Here is a 21,758-nt window from a genome sequence, read left to right on the forward strand (position 1 = left end):
ATTATCTGTGGCTTTGCATTTGCAGTCTAGGTCAGAGCTCACCTTCACCTATGGCTTCTTCAAGCCACAGGGACCCTAGGGAACTAGAACTGTGTGCTCCACCAGGGAGTTCAACATCTGCTCGCCTCCCAAGGGGTTTCACCTCTGCTTGGAAAGCATGGAAGAGCAAGCTCAGCCATGGTAAGCACCACCTGGCTGGAGGCAGGGTGCTTTCTGTCTTGAGTGCACTGAAAAGGGCATTCAATCCTCTGAGCCACAAGGAACACAGGTGATGCTTGGCGAGGGTTGTGAGAACCAAGTACAGAGGCCTGGCATGCAAATGTTGAGAAAAATGCCAAAACAGATCCCCCTCCACTGTGTTTTCCCAGTCAGAGCCGCTCTGTGAGGGGGCTGATGACCAAGCAGAAGCCAGTCCCAGAAATACTCCAGTGCAGGTCCAGCCAAGGACTCCCCATGAGGCTGTTTTGCCAGCTCCATCCCCTGGGCATCAGGGGCAGAGAGGGGATGGGGACAGGGCCTCCAGAGGTGACCGGTGTGCCCGACCTCTCCTGCAGTATCTTCTGGGTCTCCCAGGCAGCAGCTCCGCAGAACACCTCTGCTTGGGAAGAGCCCTGCTTGGGGTCCCTTTTGTCACCAGCCTGTGGCCACCCCAGCAGAGCCCGCTCCTCCCGCAGTGTGTTGCTGCCCTCTTGGGCCCAGCGCACGCATTGCAGTGTGGAGCTGGGAAAAGGGGTCAGGAACAAGCCCCCTACAACAGAAAGTGCTTTGCAAGGTGCATCACAGGCCATCCTTCTGTCCTCCCTCCTTTCCTCTGGACAGACAGCCACCACAGCTGAGGCTGATGTATCTGTGGGCTGTGCTGGATGCTTGATGCATGAACAGAGCAGAGCACACGATTACTTCAACTGGATTACGTGGGTACAGGACAATATACGTGACCCCTGAAAATATGATGTACAGCATATGCTTGGAGTAGAACAGCACCTAGCCCAAGGGCACCCATCTTGCAACGCCAGCCTGCTGGTGTAGGTCCCTGTTTTATTGTACGTCCCCAGCACACGGGTGTGTGCCAGGAGAAGCAAACCCAGCCTGGATTCCCAAAGCTGAGGCTGAAACCGCGTTGGAGCCCATGCCCAGCGCCTTCGACACACCAAGTCTCTGTACCAGGGGAGCGGGGTGTGGAGGCGCCAGGAGCGGCCGTCCCCGCGGCAGCCCTGCCCGCTGCCCCCCGTGGGCGCCCCGCGGAGCTGGGCACGGAGCGTGGGCTCCACGCCGTGGCCAGAGAGAAGCAGCACAGGCGGCTGCGGGACGGGACGGGCCCCTGCCAGCCCCCTCCACGCCAGGAACCCCCCACGCACCTCCTTTTCTCAGTTGCTTTTTTACAAAGGAAGACGCTTCTGCCCCTACCTTCCTCTTCGGAGAGTTTTTTCATTGCTCTCCTCCTCCATTCAGGCACCTCCGCCTTCGTCAACTGTGGTGTCCCCAAACAACATCACAACTCAGACACTTCAAAATTCACTCCCTTTGGCCTGAGCTCTCCTCTCCTTGGCCCACACAACAGCTCCCCTTTTGCTTACCAAAGCCCCGAATTTTAACCCAACTGCCAGGATGTCCTTAAGCATTTTAAATTGCTTTTAAAAATGCATTTAAAAACCAAATGCCATGGCCAACACCTTTAATTGTAACCCTTATACAGGACCATAACCTTAGGCCAGGGATTACCATGTGAATTTGCCCACCCACCCCTGCTCTTTTGCTGCTCCAGTGTGTGTAGGTACTTGCAAACACATCCAGCATCATCCACCTCATGGATGCATTTGCCCCAGTGCCTCAAAACTGCCTGACACGGACTCTCTCATTGTGCCCAGCATGCAAGATCACTGGGAGGTGGCAGCAAGGTGCTTTAGAAGGGCAGCATGTAATAAACCAGTGACAACAGTCCAGCCTCATGAGTGCACAAGGCAGTTCTAGCATCAGCAGCTGTGCTCCAGAAGGAGTAAGGGTCTGACAGCTGTACAGCAGCTGCCAGAGGTGACAGCAAGTTTTTGGCCAGCCACACCATGGGGAACATCTCATCACAGCTGCTCCTGAGGGGCAGAGGGACTGTCACAGAAATGGAGAGCCGCTTTGGGAAAGGTGGGTCATCACCCGCAGCTCCAGCCTGATGGCAAATCCTCACACGGGGCCACGCTGACCAGTAAGGTCTGGCTCTTCTTCAGCAGGTGCAGCTGCAGGCCAAGTGAATACAGAATTCAACATCAGCTTGATTGCTGGGGGGCAGAGAAGCACGCCCATTTCCAAACAGGTTCTTGATGCTAACAGAGAAGGGGAAGAACCTGCAGAAACAGTAAAAGCAGACCAGGCAAAAATGAGATCCTGTGATGGGCTTTACACGAAGCAATGGGGGCCTTTCACCTCTAGAGCAAACTCCTCAGAGCAGTGGTGGATTTTCTGTCCCAGTGCTTTCAAACTGTGACAGGAGGCCCTTTGGGAAGGAGGGTTTAGACAAAAGAAACCAGGAGAATTCCCCTAGTTACCCACGAGCTTACACTGAGTGACTGAACAGCTGCTTTTTGACTTAAAATCTCTCCCTGGCTGTGCTTGAGCTGTACAGCTCTTTCAGGTGTGACAGGCAGACCTGCCTCCAGTATCATAGCCTCCATGTGGGTGGGGACAGTGGGACAGGGACTCAGGTGGCTTCATATTCTTTTGCAGGAACAAGCAGCACGTGCACTTCATCAGCCCCACCATTTCCAGTTTGCCTTAGGGTCAATCCACCTGCTACTGTAAGCAAGAGGAATATATTTCTATTCTTAACCTGGTCATAAGCCAGAAGGAAAACACGTCATCCTCCAGAGGCCCTTCCTGTCCATCCACTCATGCTGTAACTGAGAGCTCATACAGAATTATGTTAGGACCCCAGATACTCCAGACCTTTAGCTAGGCCAACACATACCTCAGACAAACACACCTCCAAGAAAACCCAGCCCTCACACGTTTACTTCCACCTGAACCCCTTCAAAACCAAACCACAGCTCCGCTCCCTTGACATGGAGGCTTCTTGCCAAACAGTGAGCCACTCCAGCTATAGGGCAGAGTGAAGGGAGTCACTCACCTCTGATGTGTTCAAAATCCGTGACACCTGGAGCAAACGTACATCACAGTGGAAAGTCTGAAGAAGGTCCTGAGTATGGATTTTTATGTAGGCTCACAAGAGGAGTTATAGAATGGACAAAGAGTGCAGGTAGGATCAAGCAAGCAAAGAGCCCCATTCACCCCCTTTCTTAATGTAAGGAAGTGAGACTCAAACCACCTGGATTTACTGCTGCAGTAGCATGCTACTATTGAAAGAAAAGATGAAAAAAATGTAAAAAAAAAAAAATACAGATCATGGAAAGTAAAGCAGAGAACGAAGTAAGGAGGAAGCTAGTTTAAGCAAATATGGGGCCCTTTGTAAGAGACAGGTCTTGAGAAGAACTTCAAATGTTAAGTTGACCATAGCAGAATGTTCTGTTTTTTGTTTGTTTGTTTAGTGGGGTGTCCTTTGAGGGCTGCCTTTGTTTGAAGGTTAAAGTGAGAGAGGAATTCTGTAGGAAAATGTGTCTGTACTCATTAGAGGTAGGAATGCCTCAGCTTGATTTGCTTGTAGGACAATTTCTCCATGGTACTTGGCAGCAAGAGCTAGCATTCTTATAGACATAAGCACTATGAGCGCCTAAATCAGCAAGCAACACAAGGCATTAAATATAATCTTTCTTTCCACTATACCATGTTTAAAGAGAAGATTAAAAGCAGGAATTTCGTAAATGGCTAAAAAGATATAATGAAAATAAACATCATTTAACAGCAATTCATTAAAAGCTTCTCCTATCATTATTCTCACCAATTCTATCCAGAGTACTTTATTTCATTTAGGTTAATCCAGGAAGGCTTCACACCAGACAGGGCTGGAATCAACCAGGCCTTGCTGGACCAGGCTGCTTAATACCCTTGGGATTTCCATTTTTGGCACCCTCCCTCCTTCCAAAGCTGTTCCCTCATTAACTGCTAGCAAGCCTGGCCACCAGATCCAGGATGGATCCCACGGTGTTATGTGCGAAAGACCCAAATTCAGTTCCAGTAGATAACACGGCTCCTTGGCAGGGTGAAAAATGCTTGCTCCCAGGAAGGATATGAACTGCTGCAGGCTCTGCAGTGGCTGAGAACGTGATACCCCAGGCAGCACAAGCAGACGGAGCCTGGAAGCACAGAAAGCGAACGGGACCTGGTGCTCCCTTTCTGGGAGGCCAAGCCAGCCGTTAACCTGCAGCGACTCTGCAGCTCCCAACCTGAGCCAGGCCTGATCCACCTCGCCCATCAGTTCTGCCTCATTGACCGCACACAGCCTCTTCCAAGCGCTGCTGTAAACAGCAGGCTCTTGGAGGAGGCTGGAAGGTGGCACTGGTAAGGTTCACAGGCCACCTCCTGGCTCTCTCCTCTCCAAGCACAGCCACCTTGCCATGTGAAGGAAACCTTTGGCAGCTGTCTTGTGCTGACAGACAGGGCTTGTTGAGCTTGGCTGAGTAATCCCAGCCGCTCCCGTCACTGCAGCTGCATGCATCCTCGTTCTCCCAACCCAAGGATCGCTGCCTCGCTGAATCACCCCATTAAATTGCTAATATCTTATTGTTCTTTAAGATTTCGAAACTTGCTGCGAAACGTTTACAGATAATTTTTTTTGCCTGCAGTCACTGTGCCTAATGCCCAGTCATTGAGTGCCATATGTGTTTATATGCACTGCAATTTTCCACTTGATTACATTTTACCACAAACACTTTCATCCACTCCGCAAAGACAGCAGCAACACATCCATAACATTCAGAGCAGCCCAGATAGACAGAGCCCAAACATGAACGTCTCCACACTGGCCGTGGCACCTCAAAATTTTAGATTCCCAGGTGCAGCTGACCCAACATCCAGTTGCAAAGACCCCAAGGGCACAAGCACCTCTGCCACCTAAAAGGAGCACGCCAAGTTGGCCTCAAGCTCCAGCTTTCCCATCAAGCATCGGGTACTGCTCAGATGGCTGGAACAGCTGCACAATGTGGAGATGGTTGCCAATAACTGAGGATATCTCAGATTTTCCAGGAGACATGGGATGACCCAGGCCACTGTAAGGATGTTTAGCACGTGAACCTGCAGAAATCCATAGAGATGGCAACAGTGCAGCATGCAAAGGGATTTTGATCATTCTCCCCTCCCTGCAGCACGGACATGTTCTGAAGTTGGATTCTGCACCTCTGAAGGCAGGGACAATTTCTCCTTCAGCCTCCAGCTACCTAGGCACTGTCCAGCTTGTCCACAGTGTGGATCATAGCTCCCAGCTGCAACACCTTCCCATCTGCAGCTGCAAGGTCACTTTGCCACCCCACTGCAGCACACAGCACCCTGGCAGGAAGGTCAGCCCCTGCCTGAGGACAGGGTACAATTCTCTCCAGTTGGCTTAGGGCCATGGCAGTGCCAGGCCACAGCCTTCAAGGAGAGAACAAGCAACGGATTCATCTACACAGCAGCACTGATATCCCCATACAAGCTCATTTATTGAACTGGCTCAGCCCTCTATGGTACTGAGTCAGCCGTCAGCATCGTGCTGATGTGGCAATGCTGCTTCAGGTCTGTGAACAGCTCTGCCTCCACCCTACCTCATCCCATCCTCTCTGGTGCATGGTACGGACGCTCGGTGGGGGAACTGACAAGAATCTACCATGTGATGATTAAAAGCTCTCAAGCAAGTATCACCCACCTGAGCCTGCCCTACTGGTGAACTCTGCCAAGAGACACAGTATTGTGTTTTGCTGCTGATGGCGTGAGAGGGCAAAGACACGAGTTTTGTCACTGCAGTGCAATGTGATTCAAAATCTTGAGTGCATGCAACAGGCAGGAACCCTGGAAGACCTAGATATCATCTGGGTTGTTCATGATTTAAAACAGTCTTTCTAGAATAACCAGCATTAGCTACATGGATTAGACTTCATTTCTGCTGATCTGCATTCGCTCTGAAAACTCCAACTGAGATAACTCCAACTGAGATAAACTGTTTAAGACCTTCACCATGTTTCCTTCTTATGCTACATTCAATAAATAAACATTACTTCCTATTAACAGATATAAACAGTCCTGGCTATTTTCTGCTGGAAAAATAAAGCCCTACTACAAAACAAGGGAGCACACATAAATACCCTGCACCAGAGAAGAGGCACTGAAGCCATTAGTAGTAACTAGCCTGGGATCACAAAGCCAGCGTCCCTCACCATGGATACATGAGCACAAACCAGTGGAAAGAAAGCCAGATCAACTGGCCTGGCCACCACTGCTCTGCTAAGCATTTATAGCCTTTTGCTCAACAACACTGCTTAGCATCACCAGCACAAAATCAATATTTCCTTGAGAAGAATGCTGGTTTGGAGAAACTCAGCAGTGGCTTTGGCAGAGGTCACTCCCAAGACATGGGGCAGCACGTCTGTGAAATGGAGCGCTCACTGCCTTTTTGTCTGCTGGAAAGTGCCTGTTAACTCCTCTCCTGCTCCAGTCTTCTTACCTTCCAGAGATCTGATGCAGTCAGCCCCTTTGTCAGCAAAGACATTTTATTCCTGGTGAGTTCACTGCATTCCTTTCAGACTTGGGCTGTATCAGCTCTTAGGCCTGTACCTTAAGGGCAAGCTTTTTATAAGGAGGAACCAAATAACAGGGAGGTGTTGGAGTGAGGTTGTGGTTTTCCCTCAGCAACTTCTCTAAACCTATCCAACCTGATACTAGTGTGCCCTGCTGACATGCCTATCATGTATGACAAAGACCCAAGCTCATGTGAACAGTGGGTATCAATGCTTCATAAGAGGGCGTGAGCTTTCATTTGAGACTGGGGAGCTATCATTTGCCTGACTACTCCTCCCAGAGGCATAGCTGTGTCATGCTAGGGGTGGTTTTGAGCAAAAGGTGGTAGCTTCCATCTGTCCTGCTCTTTACTCTTCTTGAAGAGTTGGGACAGTCTTAGTCTAGGACCTTTCATCCACTAGGAGTCTGTTCACAGTCTTCTGGGCTCTGCTCAGGCCTTATTACTTGTCTAACAGGATCACGAGACTAGAGAGGATCCCTTAGGTCACTATATCTAGTCTCCTGCCTTACGCAAGATCTTTACATCACATTTCATCTGACTACTAGTTTTTCTCCTTCACTACCTCCTGTGCTCCTGTAAAAGCTCATTTCAATGCTTTGCACAAAGTGTCTTTAGGCCTCCCCAGAAATCCTGGGCAGAGTGGTCATTTGTGGGCTGCTCCTTCCTGCTGTGGAGGGTATTTACTTTCATGCTAAGAGGAGAAAAAATAACTCTAGAAGTATGGCATTCCTCGGTTCCATGCTGAGGGGATGGAGGATGCTGTAAAGCTTGATTATAGTAGATTAAAAAATCTGTTAGGGAGCCTCATCCACCCCTTCTTCATTCTAGGTAGGTGACAGAACATTTGCAATAGCATGTAAAGTGGCCTCAGACCTTCCCCTCATGACATGGGTCCAGGTGAACCAAGGCAGAGATACAGATGCCACTTCCTGCACCAGACAGAGGCATGTTCCCCGGGAAGGCCCTCTACAAAATCATTCCCATTTGTTTTCCCTTGATAATCCCAGCCTACTCATCTTTCTTCTCCAGCAGCTTTTCCCTCCAGCCTCTCTGTTGGAGGGTGATATTTTTCTGAGAAGCCTGATTTCTTCCCAACTGCCTTTGCAATGAAACCAGGATTTGAAGGGGAGCCTGGGGAGAGGGAGGGAGCGAAGTATGAGACGTTCAAGCTACAGTGAAATGACATATCCATCACAGCTAACGGGAGCCCACATGGCACCCCAACTGGATCCTGCCCCACTGCCCACTTTCCCAGCTGGATCTGCTGGAGTTTTCTCCCTCCCCAGTCTCCTCCCCACATTTCTGGTGGTGTCACTCCAGGAGAAGTGGCTGATCTGATTGGCGAGAGAACACGAGGGGTGTCAGGGAAGGTGCTCACAGACATTTCTTGGCTGCCTCAAGGAAATAAAGGCCATCGCTGAGCCTGTCAAAATGATTAATCGCTTACAGGGAATGAGGGGGAGGAGGGAGAGGGAGGGAGAAGGAAGGGGAGGAAGGAGGAGAGAAAGACAGATGGGATGGGGAGAGCTATAAACAAACAGCAAAAGCACGAGACACAGGATTGCCTCTGTGCTGGGAGAGAGGTAGAAAGAAGCAAGGGCTGTGCTTGGAGTGGCTTGGTAGCAGAGCGGCCCAGCACACCCTGCAGACCTGCATCACCCCATATATAGCCCCAACGGGCTGCCCTGCCAGAGCAACGTTAGACCCAACAGACCAAGTGATGCAGCTCTACAACTCCCCAGCTCCACATCTAATAGTGGATGGCAGTTGACCTAACCACCCACCAGTGCCACTAGTTGTTTACTGACAGAAGCATTTTACCCCAGTGAAAGAGATGGGTAAGAGTAACTTCTGAGAGACTGCCAGAGACATGGGTCCTTGAAGAGGATGTTCAACAATCTTGGGACAATCAGTGCAGTGCCCCTGGCACTAAGCCCTCCCACAGCATCCACCCCTTGGATGCTGCTACCCACCCCACGTGCCCTCCCTGTGGGCACCAGGACTGTCTGTCAATGCAAATCAACAATTTGACCACACTCCTCCAACTGCTTTCAGCTCAGCTAGAGCCCTCACATGGCTCCCTGCGCGAGGCCAGGGGTGCTTCAGCAGCCTAGAGTGTGCAGCGGATCTCATAACACAGCTTACCTCAGCACGGGAGAGCATTCCCTCTTTCCTGGCTCTCCAAAGGGTTACGAAGTCAAACCCAAAGGTCCTCTTTGTCAAGGCATTCAATGGCCAGTGCTGACTGTTCAGGAAAAAATACAGCTGAGACTCTGAGGTGAAAATCACACCTAAGGCTCTGGCCGCCCAGCTCAGTGACACCTCTTACAGCAAGGGCAATACCTTGTCATGTCAAAGCCTGGGCATTCTCAGGGCTTACTGCATGTTTGTGAGGTATTCCGACAGCAGTCCCACATCACCACAAGCTGCCTTACCATCTGCAAAAAATGTGAGGTTGAAAGGAAGAGGTTGAAAATCCAAGTGCTATCATTTGTCTGAACTTGGAGTCAGCTTGGAATGGGGTGAAATAGATTCAGCTCTCCCCTTTGGAAATATCTGCTTTGATTTCCAGTCACAGAAAGAATAATCACCCTGATGGAGACCTCTGCCTCAAGTGAATGACCCAGCCTTGCAAAGACAAAAGCTGTCACTGAAATCAATGAATCCGGTAAGCTCCAGTCTTGGTAAGATACACCAAGCAACCTTGTTTGCCCCACAAATGGTATGTCATCCTCCCTTGCAAGTTGTATTTGTTGATCTAATCAGAGGCAGCGCCTCTTCCTACAAACCACAATAAAATATCTGACAAGGCTTTGAAATACATATACAACATGTCAATTGTCAGAACTGAGAACGTGAACTGCAGCTTTGCAATAATACCCACTTCAGCTCACACGAACCCTACCCCTACTGCAATATGCCTAAAGCTCCCAACATCTGCTGTAACACCATGATATCCTCATGTCCTTTGATTTTAGCTAGCCAGACAGACACTCACTCCTAAATACCCTTCCTGTGCTTGACCTTCACCCTGCTGTTTGCCTGGGCAAACACTGTGTGCATGTATGTATGTGATCAGCTAGCCACTGCCTTTTCCAGCTGATGAGTGGTGATTTTTCCTTGCAGTCACACTCAGTAAACACACTTAGTCCCAGTGGAACCCAGTAAAGACACTTAGTTAGTCCCAGTGGAACAAGTATGTGTGTGTGTGTACATATATATAATATTTATATGTAAATGTATAACTATTTCTCTTTTGAGAACTCAAATACCTTACCCAGTTTTCCCTTTTCTCCATATATTTCCCAATAGACTGGAAGTTTCAAACAGGTGCGAGCTATTGTGACAGTTGATGGAACAGCCTGGGCTATAATTCTGAAGGCAAACTAGCTTCTGGGTTGAACATCCGCCTGTGCCTTGCTGGCCACTGGCTTACTGACCAAGTTGTGCATTAAACTGATTACATCCTGCTTGTAAAATCTAGCCTGCCAAAAATTAAATACCTAGTGGCTACTACAGAGACATAGCTTTATATTCAATAAAGAAAGAGCACTACATGCTGAGCATGTTTTGGGGTCTAAGTGCTGTTCTAGTGAAAGCACGGGGTTTTACAAAGGTGCCGTATCCCTTATAGATCTGTTCAGCGTGAGCACTGCACCTCACCTGTCCATTAATCACACCTTGCTTGGACAAGACTATAACCTTCATCTGAGGGGTAGACATCTGATCAGTGTGAGGTAGGTGCTGTTCTGCTCATTATACCTCTGCTTGTGCCTCCCTGCAGTAGGGGTCACATATGATGCCTTCAAATACAACAGCTGTAGGAAGAACAGGCAACATACAGGCAAAAACCAAATACATATACTGGATTGTGCATAGCTGTCTGATGAGCTAAGCCAACAAATAAATAAAAGTACATGAGACGTCTCTTTGTCCTCTGCCACACAGCCTACCAAGTTCCTCCTTGCTCCTGTGGGCAATGACATTATCAGAAGAGCCAGATAAAAAATAAAAAGGCGCTCTCATGTTGCTCATCCTACACTTTCCACATGCCAGTCAAGGCCCATTCCAGCTCTGTTCTACATCAGAAACTGCAAATCTGACGTAAGACTGGGGGAAAAGAGTCTGAAAAGTTTAACAAGTTGATTCCATGCCTTCTGCTGGCAGCGCATGGCTGGGCACTGAGAAGGAATACAAGGTGTTGATCGGGCAAGGAGAGGGCTCCAAGGTACAACATCTCCCTTACTAAGCAGACAGCTGACACTGAGCAGCATGGGGAAGATTTTGCCCAGCTGCCTTCCTCCACAAGCCTTTCAGCAGAGCTGAGACCCTTGCTGCTGCTCCACATTTAGGCGGAGGGGGCTCTGCAGAGCAACGGTAGCACTCAGTTATGCATCTCATGGACTTCACTGTGGCTCTTGTGGCTGCCTCCATTGTTTGAGGGATATTCTCCCCCCCCCCCTTCCCTCCTTCTAACAAAGATTCTGATTAATGATCGCTCATTCCTAATTGTCAAATTTCTTTTCCTTCATCCTGTGTCTAATCACCAGTGACAGAAGCCATTACGCAAATGAGAGCAGACGACTTCTCACAACTGTTCTCTTTGGTAAAAGCCTTGTAATTTAAAGCTCTGATTTGTAGAGGAAAGCTGCGTTTCCCCAAGGCGTCCGGGCATCTGTTCCACTTACACTCCACGAGCCTCTACTTCCGCTCCCTCCCCCCACAATTAGTCCTCTGCTTGCAACAAATATTTGACTTTGCAAGGCAGTAATTAGAACTTACTTTGCATGTGTTTGTCACAGTAACAGCGTCTTTTCCCTTCCTTGAACAGGAACTCCTCCGCAGCACCAATACGGAAAATCACCCAGGGAAGCTGGTGCCTTCAGAACTTCCTGGGACGCTGACAGCAGAGGTGCTGTCTCCCAACCAGGATGGGAAGATGAGGACCATAAAACAAACATAGTGCAAGGAAACCCCTTGTGCACATGTGGCAGGAGAGAGTGCCAAGGTTGGAGTGCGCTGTCCCCATTCTAGGGTTTTAGAGCTGAGCAGCTGGCTGTGTTCAAGGTCAGCTTGCTCCTTGCTAAGAACTGCCCTAAAGAAAAGCAGCAGTAGCTTTGCTCAAGGTCTGCCATTATTTATTTCCCTCAAGAGATGCTTTAAAGCTGAAGGTCTCACCTCTCACCCCCACCTGTGTTACGCTGCTCCAGCATCACAACTATTTCTGTACCTGGTCCCATTCCTTCTTATTTCCAACACTGATCCTGCTGAAATTTCACCTGGACCCACCAAGTGACACAGTTTGCATACCTGTTTCCTGGTTTCTCTGCACAACCTGAGACACTGCTGAGCTTTGTGGTACCAGCAGTGCATGTTACTCAAGACAGACATGCACAAAAAAAAGACTACAGAATCTGACATATTCAGGCAACTAAACTCAGAATAACAGAAGCAATTGTGTGTCAAAGAGCTGATGATCCCAGCAGGCACAGCACGGAAGGGTGAGTGCCCATGGCCACAGAAGACTTACCACTTGTCTTTCCTCCTCCCTCCACATTCAAACTATCCCTTGAGGATGTGAAGAGACTGCCAATCACGGTACCCCACAGTCAGACAGCTGTCTCTGTCTCACCACCACCCCCAACATCCCTATCCTCTGTTCAACTTCTCCCCATTTTACTACACATTAGAAATTTGTGCTGATTTTGCCAACAATGTTTCACTGGTGGTTAGATACTAAAATTGCTGTAGTTATCACCAGCATAACATGATCTATGCCTTTGGTTGGTAGAGAGGACTCCACCACCCAAGGCTGCTACCAGGGAGCAGAGGTACACAAACAGGAAGCCTCCCACCAAAATCACCTTGAATAAAGCATGAATTAGATAAAGGATCAAACAGAGGACAAGATGTTCCAAAGGAGTAAAAACGGATAGAACTCAATAGACCTGACAATGTAGATTGCTCCATTGGTTTCATCAGCGACCAGAGCATAGTGACAGCATTCAAATCAGTAAGGATGGGAAATTTGTTCCTTCCCCTAACATTTGTCATTTACAAAGTTCAAAGATGTCATTTTATTCCCAGCTTTCTTTTCAGGATGATGGGAGTAGTATGGGGAAAAAAAAATCTCAAAGACACAGTAAAGCAGTTGGTATTGCTGTTTTGAAGACAGCTTTGGAGACCAGCAGCCTTCGACAGCAAATAACAAAGTGAAGTTAGGCTAAGTATCTCCATACACACATCTCCTTATACAGCTCTCCTATACAGCCACTCACAAAACAGAAGCCACACAGTTCTGTTGTTCAACATTGGTTGTATTTAAGAACTACACTTCAGAAGGTACCGTGTGTTTGTCACACCCCACCCCCTGCACACACACACCCCTAGCAGAGAACACACACAGCTTCCCAATACCATGGCAAGGGGCATTGAAAGCACAAGGTGAAAACGGAAGGGGAGAGTCAGTCCATCAGTGCATTGTAAATGAGCTTTCACGAAGTCAAGTGCAGCAAAAACTGTTCACTTAAAAAGTTAGACCTTTGGCAAATAAAGATAAAAAGGATCCTAAAGTTCTGTAAGTACCATTCTCTCTCCACATGGGACGTGAACTCCCACCCTGAGCTTCAAGAGTTGATGGTGCCTAACAAGTAGCACTGGAGACTACTGTGCTGAATAAATAGCACAGAGATGGGATTTCATTTGAACATCTTTCAACCAAGGCCAGAGACCACACATATGCCCAGGATTCCTGGGAAGGTCTTGCTTTTGGCCAGTCAGCAGCCTAACTTTCTTCCCCACATGCCCAAAGGCTGAGTGTTGATAAGCATCCAGCTGAGTGCCCTTCGTTTGGATCTAACCACAGCTCTGGATAGTCTGCAACAAATAACACGGCAGTCAGACTACTCGGTGACATGGACATATTTCTTAATCAAGGGCCCTGTAGCTGCCAATTACACTTAATTTGTTCTGACCTGTAAGCAGCCATAAAACTATCCCCCAGGACTTCCTGTTCAAGAAGTCCTTCACCTTTGCGCAAGAGAAGCTCACAGCAAGAGGCACATGAGCTGTCCCAGAAAAAGATGGAGCCTGAAGCCAAAGGCAGAGCACTTCTTGAGCACCATCTTCTCAACACTTATCAGAATAATATGTCAGAAAAAAAAAAGGAAAATAATGGGAAGTCTCAATAGAACATTTGCTATTCTCTGCAATAAAATACAACACCTTCTCCCACCTCTAGCTCTTGGGACCCATTACAACTGCATCCGATATACAAGTCCACTACTCTGCCCCAAACCAGGAAGAGCAGTGCAGTGGACCATGGGAATAAAAAGCCAGCCTCCATATGAGCTTAAGGCTTCTAGTGGCAGAGGTGGAAGAAAGCAAAATAATTTTTTAGGATGATTGCCAAGGACTCAACCAGAAGCTCCTCTTGTTCCTGTGCCCTGGTCTTGCCACTTCCCAGCCTGCCACGTCAAGCCCCAGAACACAAGAAGGATCAAGATAAACTTAACCACATTAAAACAGAAAGCCCTGACCTCTTTCAAGTGACTGTACAAGGAAAGGAACCACACACAGTCATGGATTAAACTGATGGACAGGAGTCATACAACATCACACAAACATGCGCACGTGTGCGCAGCCACACACACTCAAGTTCTTGCAGTTTCAGTAAAAAGGGCACTTCCCACGTTAGTCTGCGGAGCCAGCACCCCTGGTGGGAAGAAGGGAGGCTCTGTACCTGTCTGACGTTGTGTTGACGATCTCTCTCTGTGCCCCTAGAGATTTATTTACTTTTTTTTTTTTTTTTTTATTTAAAAGATGTGGCTTAATCATTGAAGACTTGAAATTTGGCCTGGCATTTACGCATCTCCCTTCATAATGCTTCATCCCCTTTTAACCACACTACAGCTCCACAAGAGTAGGAGAGAAGCCCTCACTCCCCAAAACTGCTGTCAGAATGAAGGAGGTTTATCTAGTCTCCTACAACACAGACATTTGGAGAGCATGGGATCTGGTGCTCACATACTAGATGAATTCACTTCTCTCTCTCTACCCTGTGCAAAGTCCCAAGCGTGAAAGTCTTGCGTTGAAGAAATCAAATCATTTGTCCAGTTGCTCATCATGCACAGGCCAGCTCACAGTTTCATTTCCACTATAGAAAAAGGTGCCAGAGTTGAGCATGGCTAGGTCCTCTAATAACAGAGAACTGTGAAACCTACGACTTCCCATCTTATATCCACTGCAGGCACCAACACATAAACGCAGCCAGGAGGTCCAAACCTCATGAGGCTGAGGAAACAAGATCAATCCCAGTTCCCCTCCAAGCTCTTCTTCAAATGCCTGAAAATCCTGAAGCAACACACCCGAGTGCCAGAAGCCGTGCTCCTTGTTGTGGCAAACAGGGCAGAGGAAGGGGAAAAAAACAAGTTAGTGAGCATGAATCCAGCTTCCAATAAGTGCAGACTCATTCTTGGGAGGTTGTTAGATGACAGTGAAGGATGAATGGGGTACTAATGGTTTTGCAGTTCCAGTAGCCCCCTTTGTTGTAGTGGGGCAGGGACAGGGATGGGCCAGGAAACCCATCAGTCTGTTAAGTGCTGCGTGCAATACTAGCGCTCAGAATCTTCCGTTGCTTGTGAACAAAGCAGCTCCAACATCAGTCACCCGGGGCAGCCAGGCATTAGTCATACCGTCCTTTAATCATCATATTCAACAAGGGACCCACCTGTTCAAAGCAAAAACATACAGTTAGCCAGAACAGTTACAAGTGGCAATTGCCACAGCCCGCTTCTCCCACATCAAGACAGCTTACGAGCTGAATGGCCCAGGGCAGAAGATGTCAGCATGCAAACTGATCCTAAGGTACACTGAATCGGTTTCTAAGTATCTTCTAGGTAACACCCTAGGGCACCCAGAGTTCTCAGTCAACACTCAAATTTTAGTTGACAGCAAGGATCGCGTGCGTAGCATTGGTTTGAAGCGTTTTCACTTCTCACCATAGATTTATTTCTCAGTAGATGCTATTAAAAGACATCAGTTGATTTTCGCAGGTCAGAGAAGGAATACTCTTACCCAATGAATCCTCTCCAGTCTTTGAGGTCACCTGGAATGAAGGTTAGTACTGGCAGTTTTGTAAGGTTTTGTTTCTGGCCAAGACCACTCCTATTTCTCAGCATTGCCCGAAGGGAAAAACTTTAACATGCTATGGTGGTAAGATAACCGCAGAGGAAAGCCATGACCCTCATGCTATTGAACTAAAGAATAGTTCCTGCACAGTGGTAAGGGATACAAACTAAAAAAGTATTTCCATTCACATCCAATATTTCCACTTCCAGCATAACATGAGAACTTCAAAAGCATGTATTAGTATTTTAATAGAGGAATTAGTATTTTAGTAGAGGAATGCTGCTTTCTCCTACCCATGCTGTGACAATGCCTGCAGAGCCAAATAAGCAGACATCTTGAGTTTTGCATGAACCTACAAGCATTTCAACAGCAACAACTATTTAGTTCTTTTGTACCTCTTGTGGATTTCCTAATGCTTCTCCCAACATCTTCTCGATGTTCCTCATTATCGCCACTTTCTGATGAGCCTTTAATGGATATTCAATTCTCTTTGGGGTTGGGGCACCCTGAAATACCAAAAGCAACTCATTGCATGCTTACTGAATTGACAGATTATTCTACCTTCTCCCAGACACCCAGCTCTTTGCACACCACAAGAAATACAGAAAGTAGTTTTAAACTTTCAAGCACAGGATTTGGCACAGTTAAGTTACTGCAATGACAACACACGCCAATGCAGCTCTATTTTAAGAAGTCCACTGGAACAGATCTACCCAAGCTTGCACTCACCTTGTACCAGAAGTTCACAGTGATGGTAATCCCGCCATTCAGGAGAGACTCAATGTGGTGCCACCTGCACAGGGACAGCAGGAAAAAGAATCAGAAACTATTGCTACAGCTTATAGGCAAGTATTTGGCAAACTTTGTGTGTTCAAACTGCATTGGACAATCCTGGCCCTATACATCCACCACAAAGACCACAGAACTTTTGATGAAGTCTCCTTATTTAAATACAGATCCTTTTCTTGCATATGTTAGTAGAGAACACACACAACAATGTGTGAGAATTACCATTCCCATCCTAACGTTTGAAGCACATTGGCCCAAGTTATCACAGAAAACATCATGCTTGCTGGAACAGCAAAACAAAATTTTCTTAAGAGACATAGCAAGAGTTTAAAGAGAAGAACCTCTGTTAAACCTCTGTTTGCTGGTCACAGCACAGTTCCCGTCATCATTCTTACCAGTACATAGGTATGTATAGCACATCCCCCGGACCCACCACTGTCTCATAGCCAACCACGCTCCGGAAGTTTGGAAACTTCTCATAGTCGGGATTGTCAAAGTCCACCTAACACGAGAAAAGAGTAAGAAACTCAGGAAACACTTCCTGCAATTAAAGTTCTCCTATTAGGTGTCAGTATGAAATCCTTCTGATCTTTCCTTTATGGTTTTTACATCCCCATTTGTCTTAATTCCATAGCAAGCTCCTGCAGTATTCTAGAAATGCCACCACCTCAAAAGGAGTCCTGAAATTTGTCTACAAGCAAATCTGTCTTTGACCAAACAATCAACGAACCAGAACAAAGGAAGCAGCAGCTGCAGACCAGTTTTGTTATCAGTGAGAGACGTTTATAATCCTAATGCTCACAAGTTAGGAACTGACACAAACAGAAACTCCTCCAGTTCTTCCATCTATTCTCAATGTTAACAGATTTGAACTCAGGTGTTGCCAAAGTTCAGAAGTGGTATGCAGCTTTAATTCTAGTACAGCTTCTTCCCCACCTAGCATCTTCATAAATGCCCCGATGAAGCAGAGAACAAATCTGCTACTCTCACCTGGCTCTGTCTGTCACATGGATGGTGCACAGGATAAGGGTAGAGGCATTCAAACTGATCAGGAGGGAAAAGGATACACCTCTTGTAACCCTTAATCTGAGCGAAGAAGTTCTGCTGCTCGTCATAATGAGCTGGCGTCACGTTCCCTACATGGAAAGGGCAGAGGATAATCAAAACAAGACGCTCAAGCAGTTATAAGAGACTGAAGCAAGTTATATTCCTTGCTAGAGTGAAGACAGTAAATACACTTCCATATATCAAGAAAACTAAGCAATGAAAATGACCCCAGAAATGTCACAAACTGAACATGGCATCAGTCAGCCTTTATTGAGCATTTGCTACCCCACTTAACGATTGCCATTCTAAATCCATATTCAGCAACTTGTGCTCTGCAGGACTAGGATTTCCAGCTTGTCTCCATGAACAGCAGATGGCAAATGTTGACGGGAAGTTTTTTCATAAAACAATGTTTAGCTGACAAGCTGTGGAATGGACTTTATAAAATTATTATTAGTCTAGAGGAGTCTAATAGTCTGATTTTGAAAAATGTCCTAGTAGCTTTGCAAAAAAAATGAGTAAACAAATCTCCTAGTCATTGCAGCTTCATAACACAACTGCCCCTGCTCAGCCTAAGGCACTGATTATGAAGCTTGACTATCACCACTAGATGTTAAGTTTAATCAAATCTTAAAATACAGCGAGTCATTTCACACCCCTCTCGTGTTTTCAGGCTGTTTGCCAATTCAGATATTGCTCTTTTGACTTTTTTTTTTTAGTGATTTCAAATTAAGATATGTTTTAGAATTAAGATAACAGTTAACCCCATAGGGTCATTAAGTAGATCACACAATCACATGCTCCCATGAAGACATTCCTTTTTACTAGTACACACTGGTTCACATCAATCCCTTTTTTTTATGCAGAATCTGCTGATAATAGGATTTTTGTTGATCATATTATGACATACATGGAAGTGCTGATGCAGTTCTTTCATATGACGTTCTCTCTTCTCAGCTACAAAGGCACATAGCAAAGACAAACTGCTGTAAGTTGAATATGACTGAATGCAGAGGGGAAAAAATACCTGCAGTCAGAACTGAGCAGCCATGAATTGCAGAGTAATTATAATTGGACATACAGATGTGATAACCACATTGATTCCAGGCCAGTCCACTCCACAGAACTGTGTGCATTCCTGGCCCAATGGTTGAGATTACTTTCTACTGGAATGTTCTCCTTGTCAAGTGCAGTAGTACCTCCATCTCCCAATACACCTGCCTACGAGCGAGTCTCCACGCGGATTTGGAACTTTATCTAGTTATATTAGGGTTTATCCATCTTCAAGTTCTCCAGTGCCCTCTATTCAGTTCTTAATTGAAAGAGAATTCCTTTTTACCATGGTGCACCAACTCAAATTAGAACAAATACCTCGTAGAAGAATCAACATTTCCTCCTGTGGAGAAAATCTCTTTGGGGTGGATTGGTCACTCCTAAGAAAGGCCCAGAAGGCTAACTTTGCTCAACTTGTAAACTCTGATTCCAGGCATTTAAAATCTACCTTATCTGAAGTGTCCAACCAACAAAGAGGTCTCAAAGTATGATCAGCAATCACTGAAAACCCAGCCCGGAGAGCATCACACAGAGCCTTTCCAGGAGCAGGAGATGACCTCCAGGCATTCTCAGCAAGCAGGCTATTCCTTTGGGGTTTTTCTTCTCTATAACACGTGTAGAGTTGTGACAACAGTCCCCTTCCAGCCAAAAGCTTTAAACTGCTTGGTTCGAAGGAACATTTATTAGAGACTAGTGCAAAATCAACTTGAAAGACAAACTTTCTCCCCTTCTCCAGTCACAGGAAGCCACTTACCTTCCATGCCAATCAAAAGCAAGTTAGAAGTCAGTTGACCCCAGCCACGTTTCCCTTGCTGTTTGTTAATCCAGTTCCAGTTGAAGCCAAGGAAATCCACTACAATCTTCCTTCCAACTGTGTCATTCAGGGTTTGCTGCAGATATAGCCTGTGTTTCCCCAGAGGAAGGCAAGAATCAAATGTTAAGCATTGTAATGAACATAAAGATGCATCTCTGCATCTCTTCAGAAAGACTTTAAAAACAGAGAGAGAGAACTTCTAGAGATTCTGTTCTATCAGCACCATAAACAGTTGTGGAAGGGAAGAGCTTCCAGAAGTCCACACACTTTGCCAAGTGATTCTCTGGTACAAAATGGAATAGAACACAACTCTGCATGAACAATCACTGGGGAAAAAAATAGAATTTTAGATCAAGAACACCACCTCACCATGCAAGAGGAGGAAGCCCTTACCAGACTGGCCACTATCAAGTATCAAAAACACTCACAAATGGTCCCCAGATAAATGTCACCACTTCTAGTCACCTGCAATGAGTTACCTCATCTACTACAAGCTTGTGAGGGCCGAGAGGAAAAAAAGCACATTTCCATCCATCCTTCCTATCTGCAACTAAGCTCCTCTACCAATAGCACAGTCTGCCCAAACCAAGTGAGGTGTAGTGCCTTCTCTATCCAAACCCTGCCACGGACAGAGAAGAAAGAATCTCTGTAGACATACAGTTTGAACAGTTTGATGGTTTAAGTGCATGGCTTTCTTTAATCAGGTAACAGCTGTAGCAGCTATGCAGGAAAAGCCTACAGAAATGAAAAGTTTGAGAGGTTTTAATAATCAACACTCGCTGAAGAGAAACATACCCAGTACACAGACCTGCAGAAATGGAGAGACTTCCACATACCACTTACCTCTCAGCGCTCCCTTTTTGTTGTATTTCCTGGAGTCTGTCCACAAATTCTGCAAATTTCATCTCTTCCCTGCTTGACTTGGGTTTGAAATTCTTAAAGTTGGCCATCTTCTTCTCATCATAGTACAAAAACTTGTGTGTGCTGGCACTGTACACTGAGAAGTCCCCATTGCCAATGTTTTCCTGGAGGTAGTCCAGGTCCCATTTGAGAGCAGGATAAACCAGATTTGTATCTGTCAGCACCACTGGCTCCTGGAGAAAAACAGGAAGTTTATCGATTCAAGGACCTTTTGAACTCAAGAATGATCGCATTTGTTACGGCAACCCCACAAATTCCCTTTGAACGTGGGCAACTGGAAGAGGTGTTTATTGTGATGAGATCCTTTATCCATACAGACAAATGCAAAATATGATAAGAAGTTTTAAGAGAGCGGTGGCCTGTTCCTGCAGCAGGCTCCTAGTAGCAATGGGACAGGTTCCGCTACCTACTTGGCTGATCTCTGACATGCAAGGTTAGGTAAACACCAGCTGGGAACCGTTTTAGGGCTGCTTGGTCCTGCCATGTAGCGAGGAGACAAAGTAAGTTCTCCTCGGTCGCTTCCAGCTACTAAGTGGTAAATGTTGGAAAAAAGATGTTTTTGAAGATGGAAAAGGAGACAGTGCTCATCTGTGTTCCTACAGAATCACAGATAACTCACAGCCATCCAAACGCTTACATTATCTCATCCCTCTTACACTAGAAATGAACCACTTTTTTTTATACAAAGGTAGCCACCTGCCTCCTCGTGTGTAAACACTGAGACGTAAATAAGAACAGCTGCTCTGCTCCCAGGCTATGCACACGCAACCTCCCTTCTTGCAGGTTTGTCTCCCCGAAACCTGGTAATTTCACCAAAACCAGAGCGCGCTCGTCCTCCAGAACCCCACCAGAAGCGCAGCAATTCAAACTCCACATCTGTGGCCGCTCTCAGTTCAAAAAGCGCAGACGTCTCCGCGACTCCCACCCGGAGAGAAAACAACGCGAAGCGCGCGCTTCCCGCGGCTCTCACGGCCCAAAGCGGCCCGAAGCGGCGGCGAGCGCTCGCCACAGCTGGGGGGGCCGGGCCGGGCCCCGCCGCACCTCGTTCTCGATGAGCTCCTCGGCGCGGGGGTCGCTGTGGCTGAGGCGCGGGATGGGCCGCGTCTCGAAGGAGTAGCGGCGGAGCTGGGCCTCGCTCCAGCCGGGCCCCGCGGCCGGGCCCTCCCGGCACCCCGCCGCCGAGGAGGAGGAGGAGGAGGAGGAGGAGGAGGACGAGGCCGCCGCCATCGCCGCCTCCCACCGGGAAACCCGGAAGTGGACGGCCGCCGGAAGCGGAAGTCGCCCGCCCCTAGCAACGCCGGAAGCGAGAGCAGGGGCACCATGGAGACGGGCGGAGGGAGCGGCGGCGGCGGC

At 47.3% G+C, this 21,758-nt stretch overlaps 1 protein-coding gene across 1 annotated transcript; it reads right to left on the bottom strand.

Annotated features, from left to right (window-relative positions):
* Positions 1-12,948: 12,948 nt before the first annotated feature.
* HIF1AN (hypoxia inducible factor 1 subunit alpha inhibitor) lies at positions 12,949-21,684 on the bottom strand. Its single transcript, XM_068689657.1, has 8 exons — positions 21,447-21,684; positions 20,328-20,578; positions 19,425-19,573; positions 17,561-17,706; positions 16,966-17,072; positions 16,511-16,574; positions 16,177-16,287; positions 12,949-15,380 (listed from the first exon to the last, which is right to left on the bottom strand). Exons 1-8 carry the CDS (start codon positions 21,630-21,632, stop codon positions 15,336-15,338), a joined length of 1,059 nt encoding a protein of 352 aa, XP_068545758.1. The 5' UTR covers positions 21,633-21,684; the 3' UTR covers positions 12,949-15,335.
* Positions 21,685-21,758: the final 74 nt, after the last annotated feature.

Source organism: Anas acuta, chromosome 7 (assembly GCF_963932015.1).
Source record: "Anas acuta chromosome 7, bAnaAcu1.1, whole genome shotgun sequence".
In the NCBI taxonomy this organism is placed as follows: Eukaryota; Metazoa; Chordata; class Aves; order Anseriformes; family Anatidae; genus Anas; species Anas acuta.

What these genes read in the sequence shown, in the direction of transcription:
- HIF1AN (XM_068689657.1), bottom strand. Translation starts at nt 21,632, where the DNA reads ATGGCGGCGGCCTCGTCCTCCTCCTCCTCCTCCTCCTCCTCCTCCTCG. An exon ending in GCTTTTGATTGGCATGGAAG is followed by an intron (nt 17,707 to 19,424) that starts GTAAGTGGCTTC and finishes CTTTCCATGTAG; the next exon opens with GGAACGTGACGCCAGCTCAT. An exon ending in CATTAGGAAATCCACAAGAG is followed by an intron (nt 15,381 to 16,176) that starts GTACAAAAGAAC and finishes TGCTTTGAACAG; the next exon opens with GTGGGTCCCTTGTTGAATAT.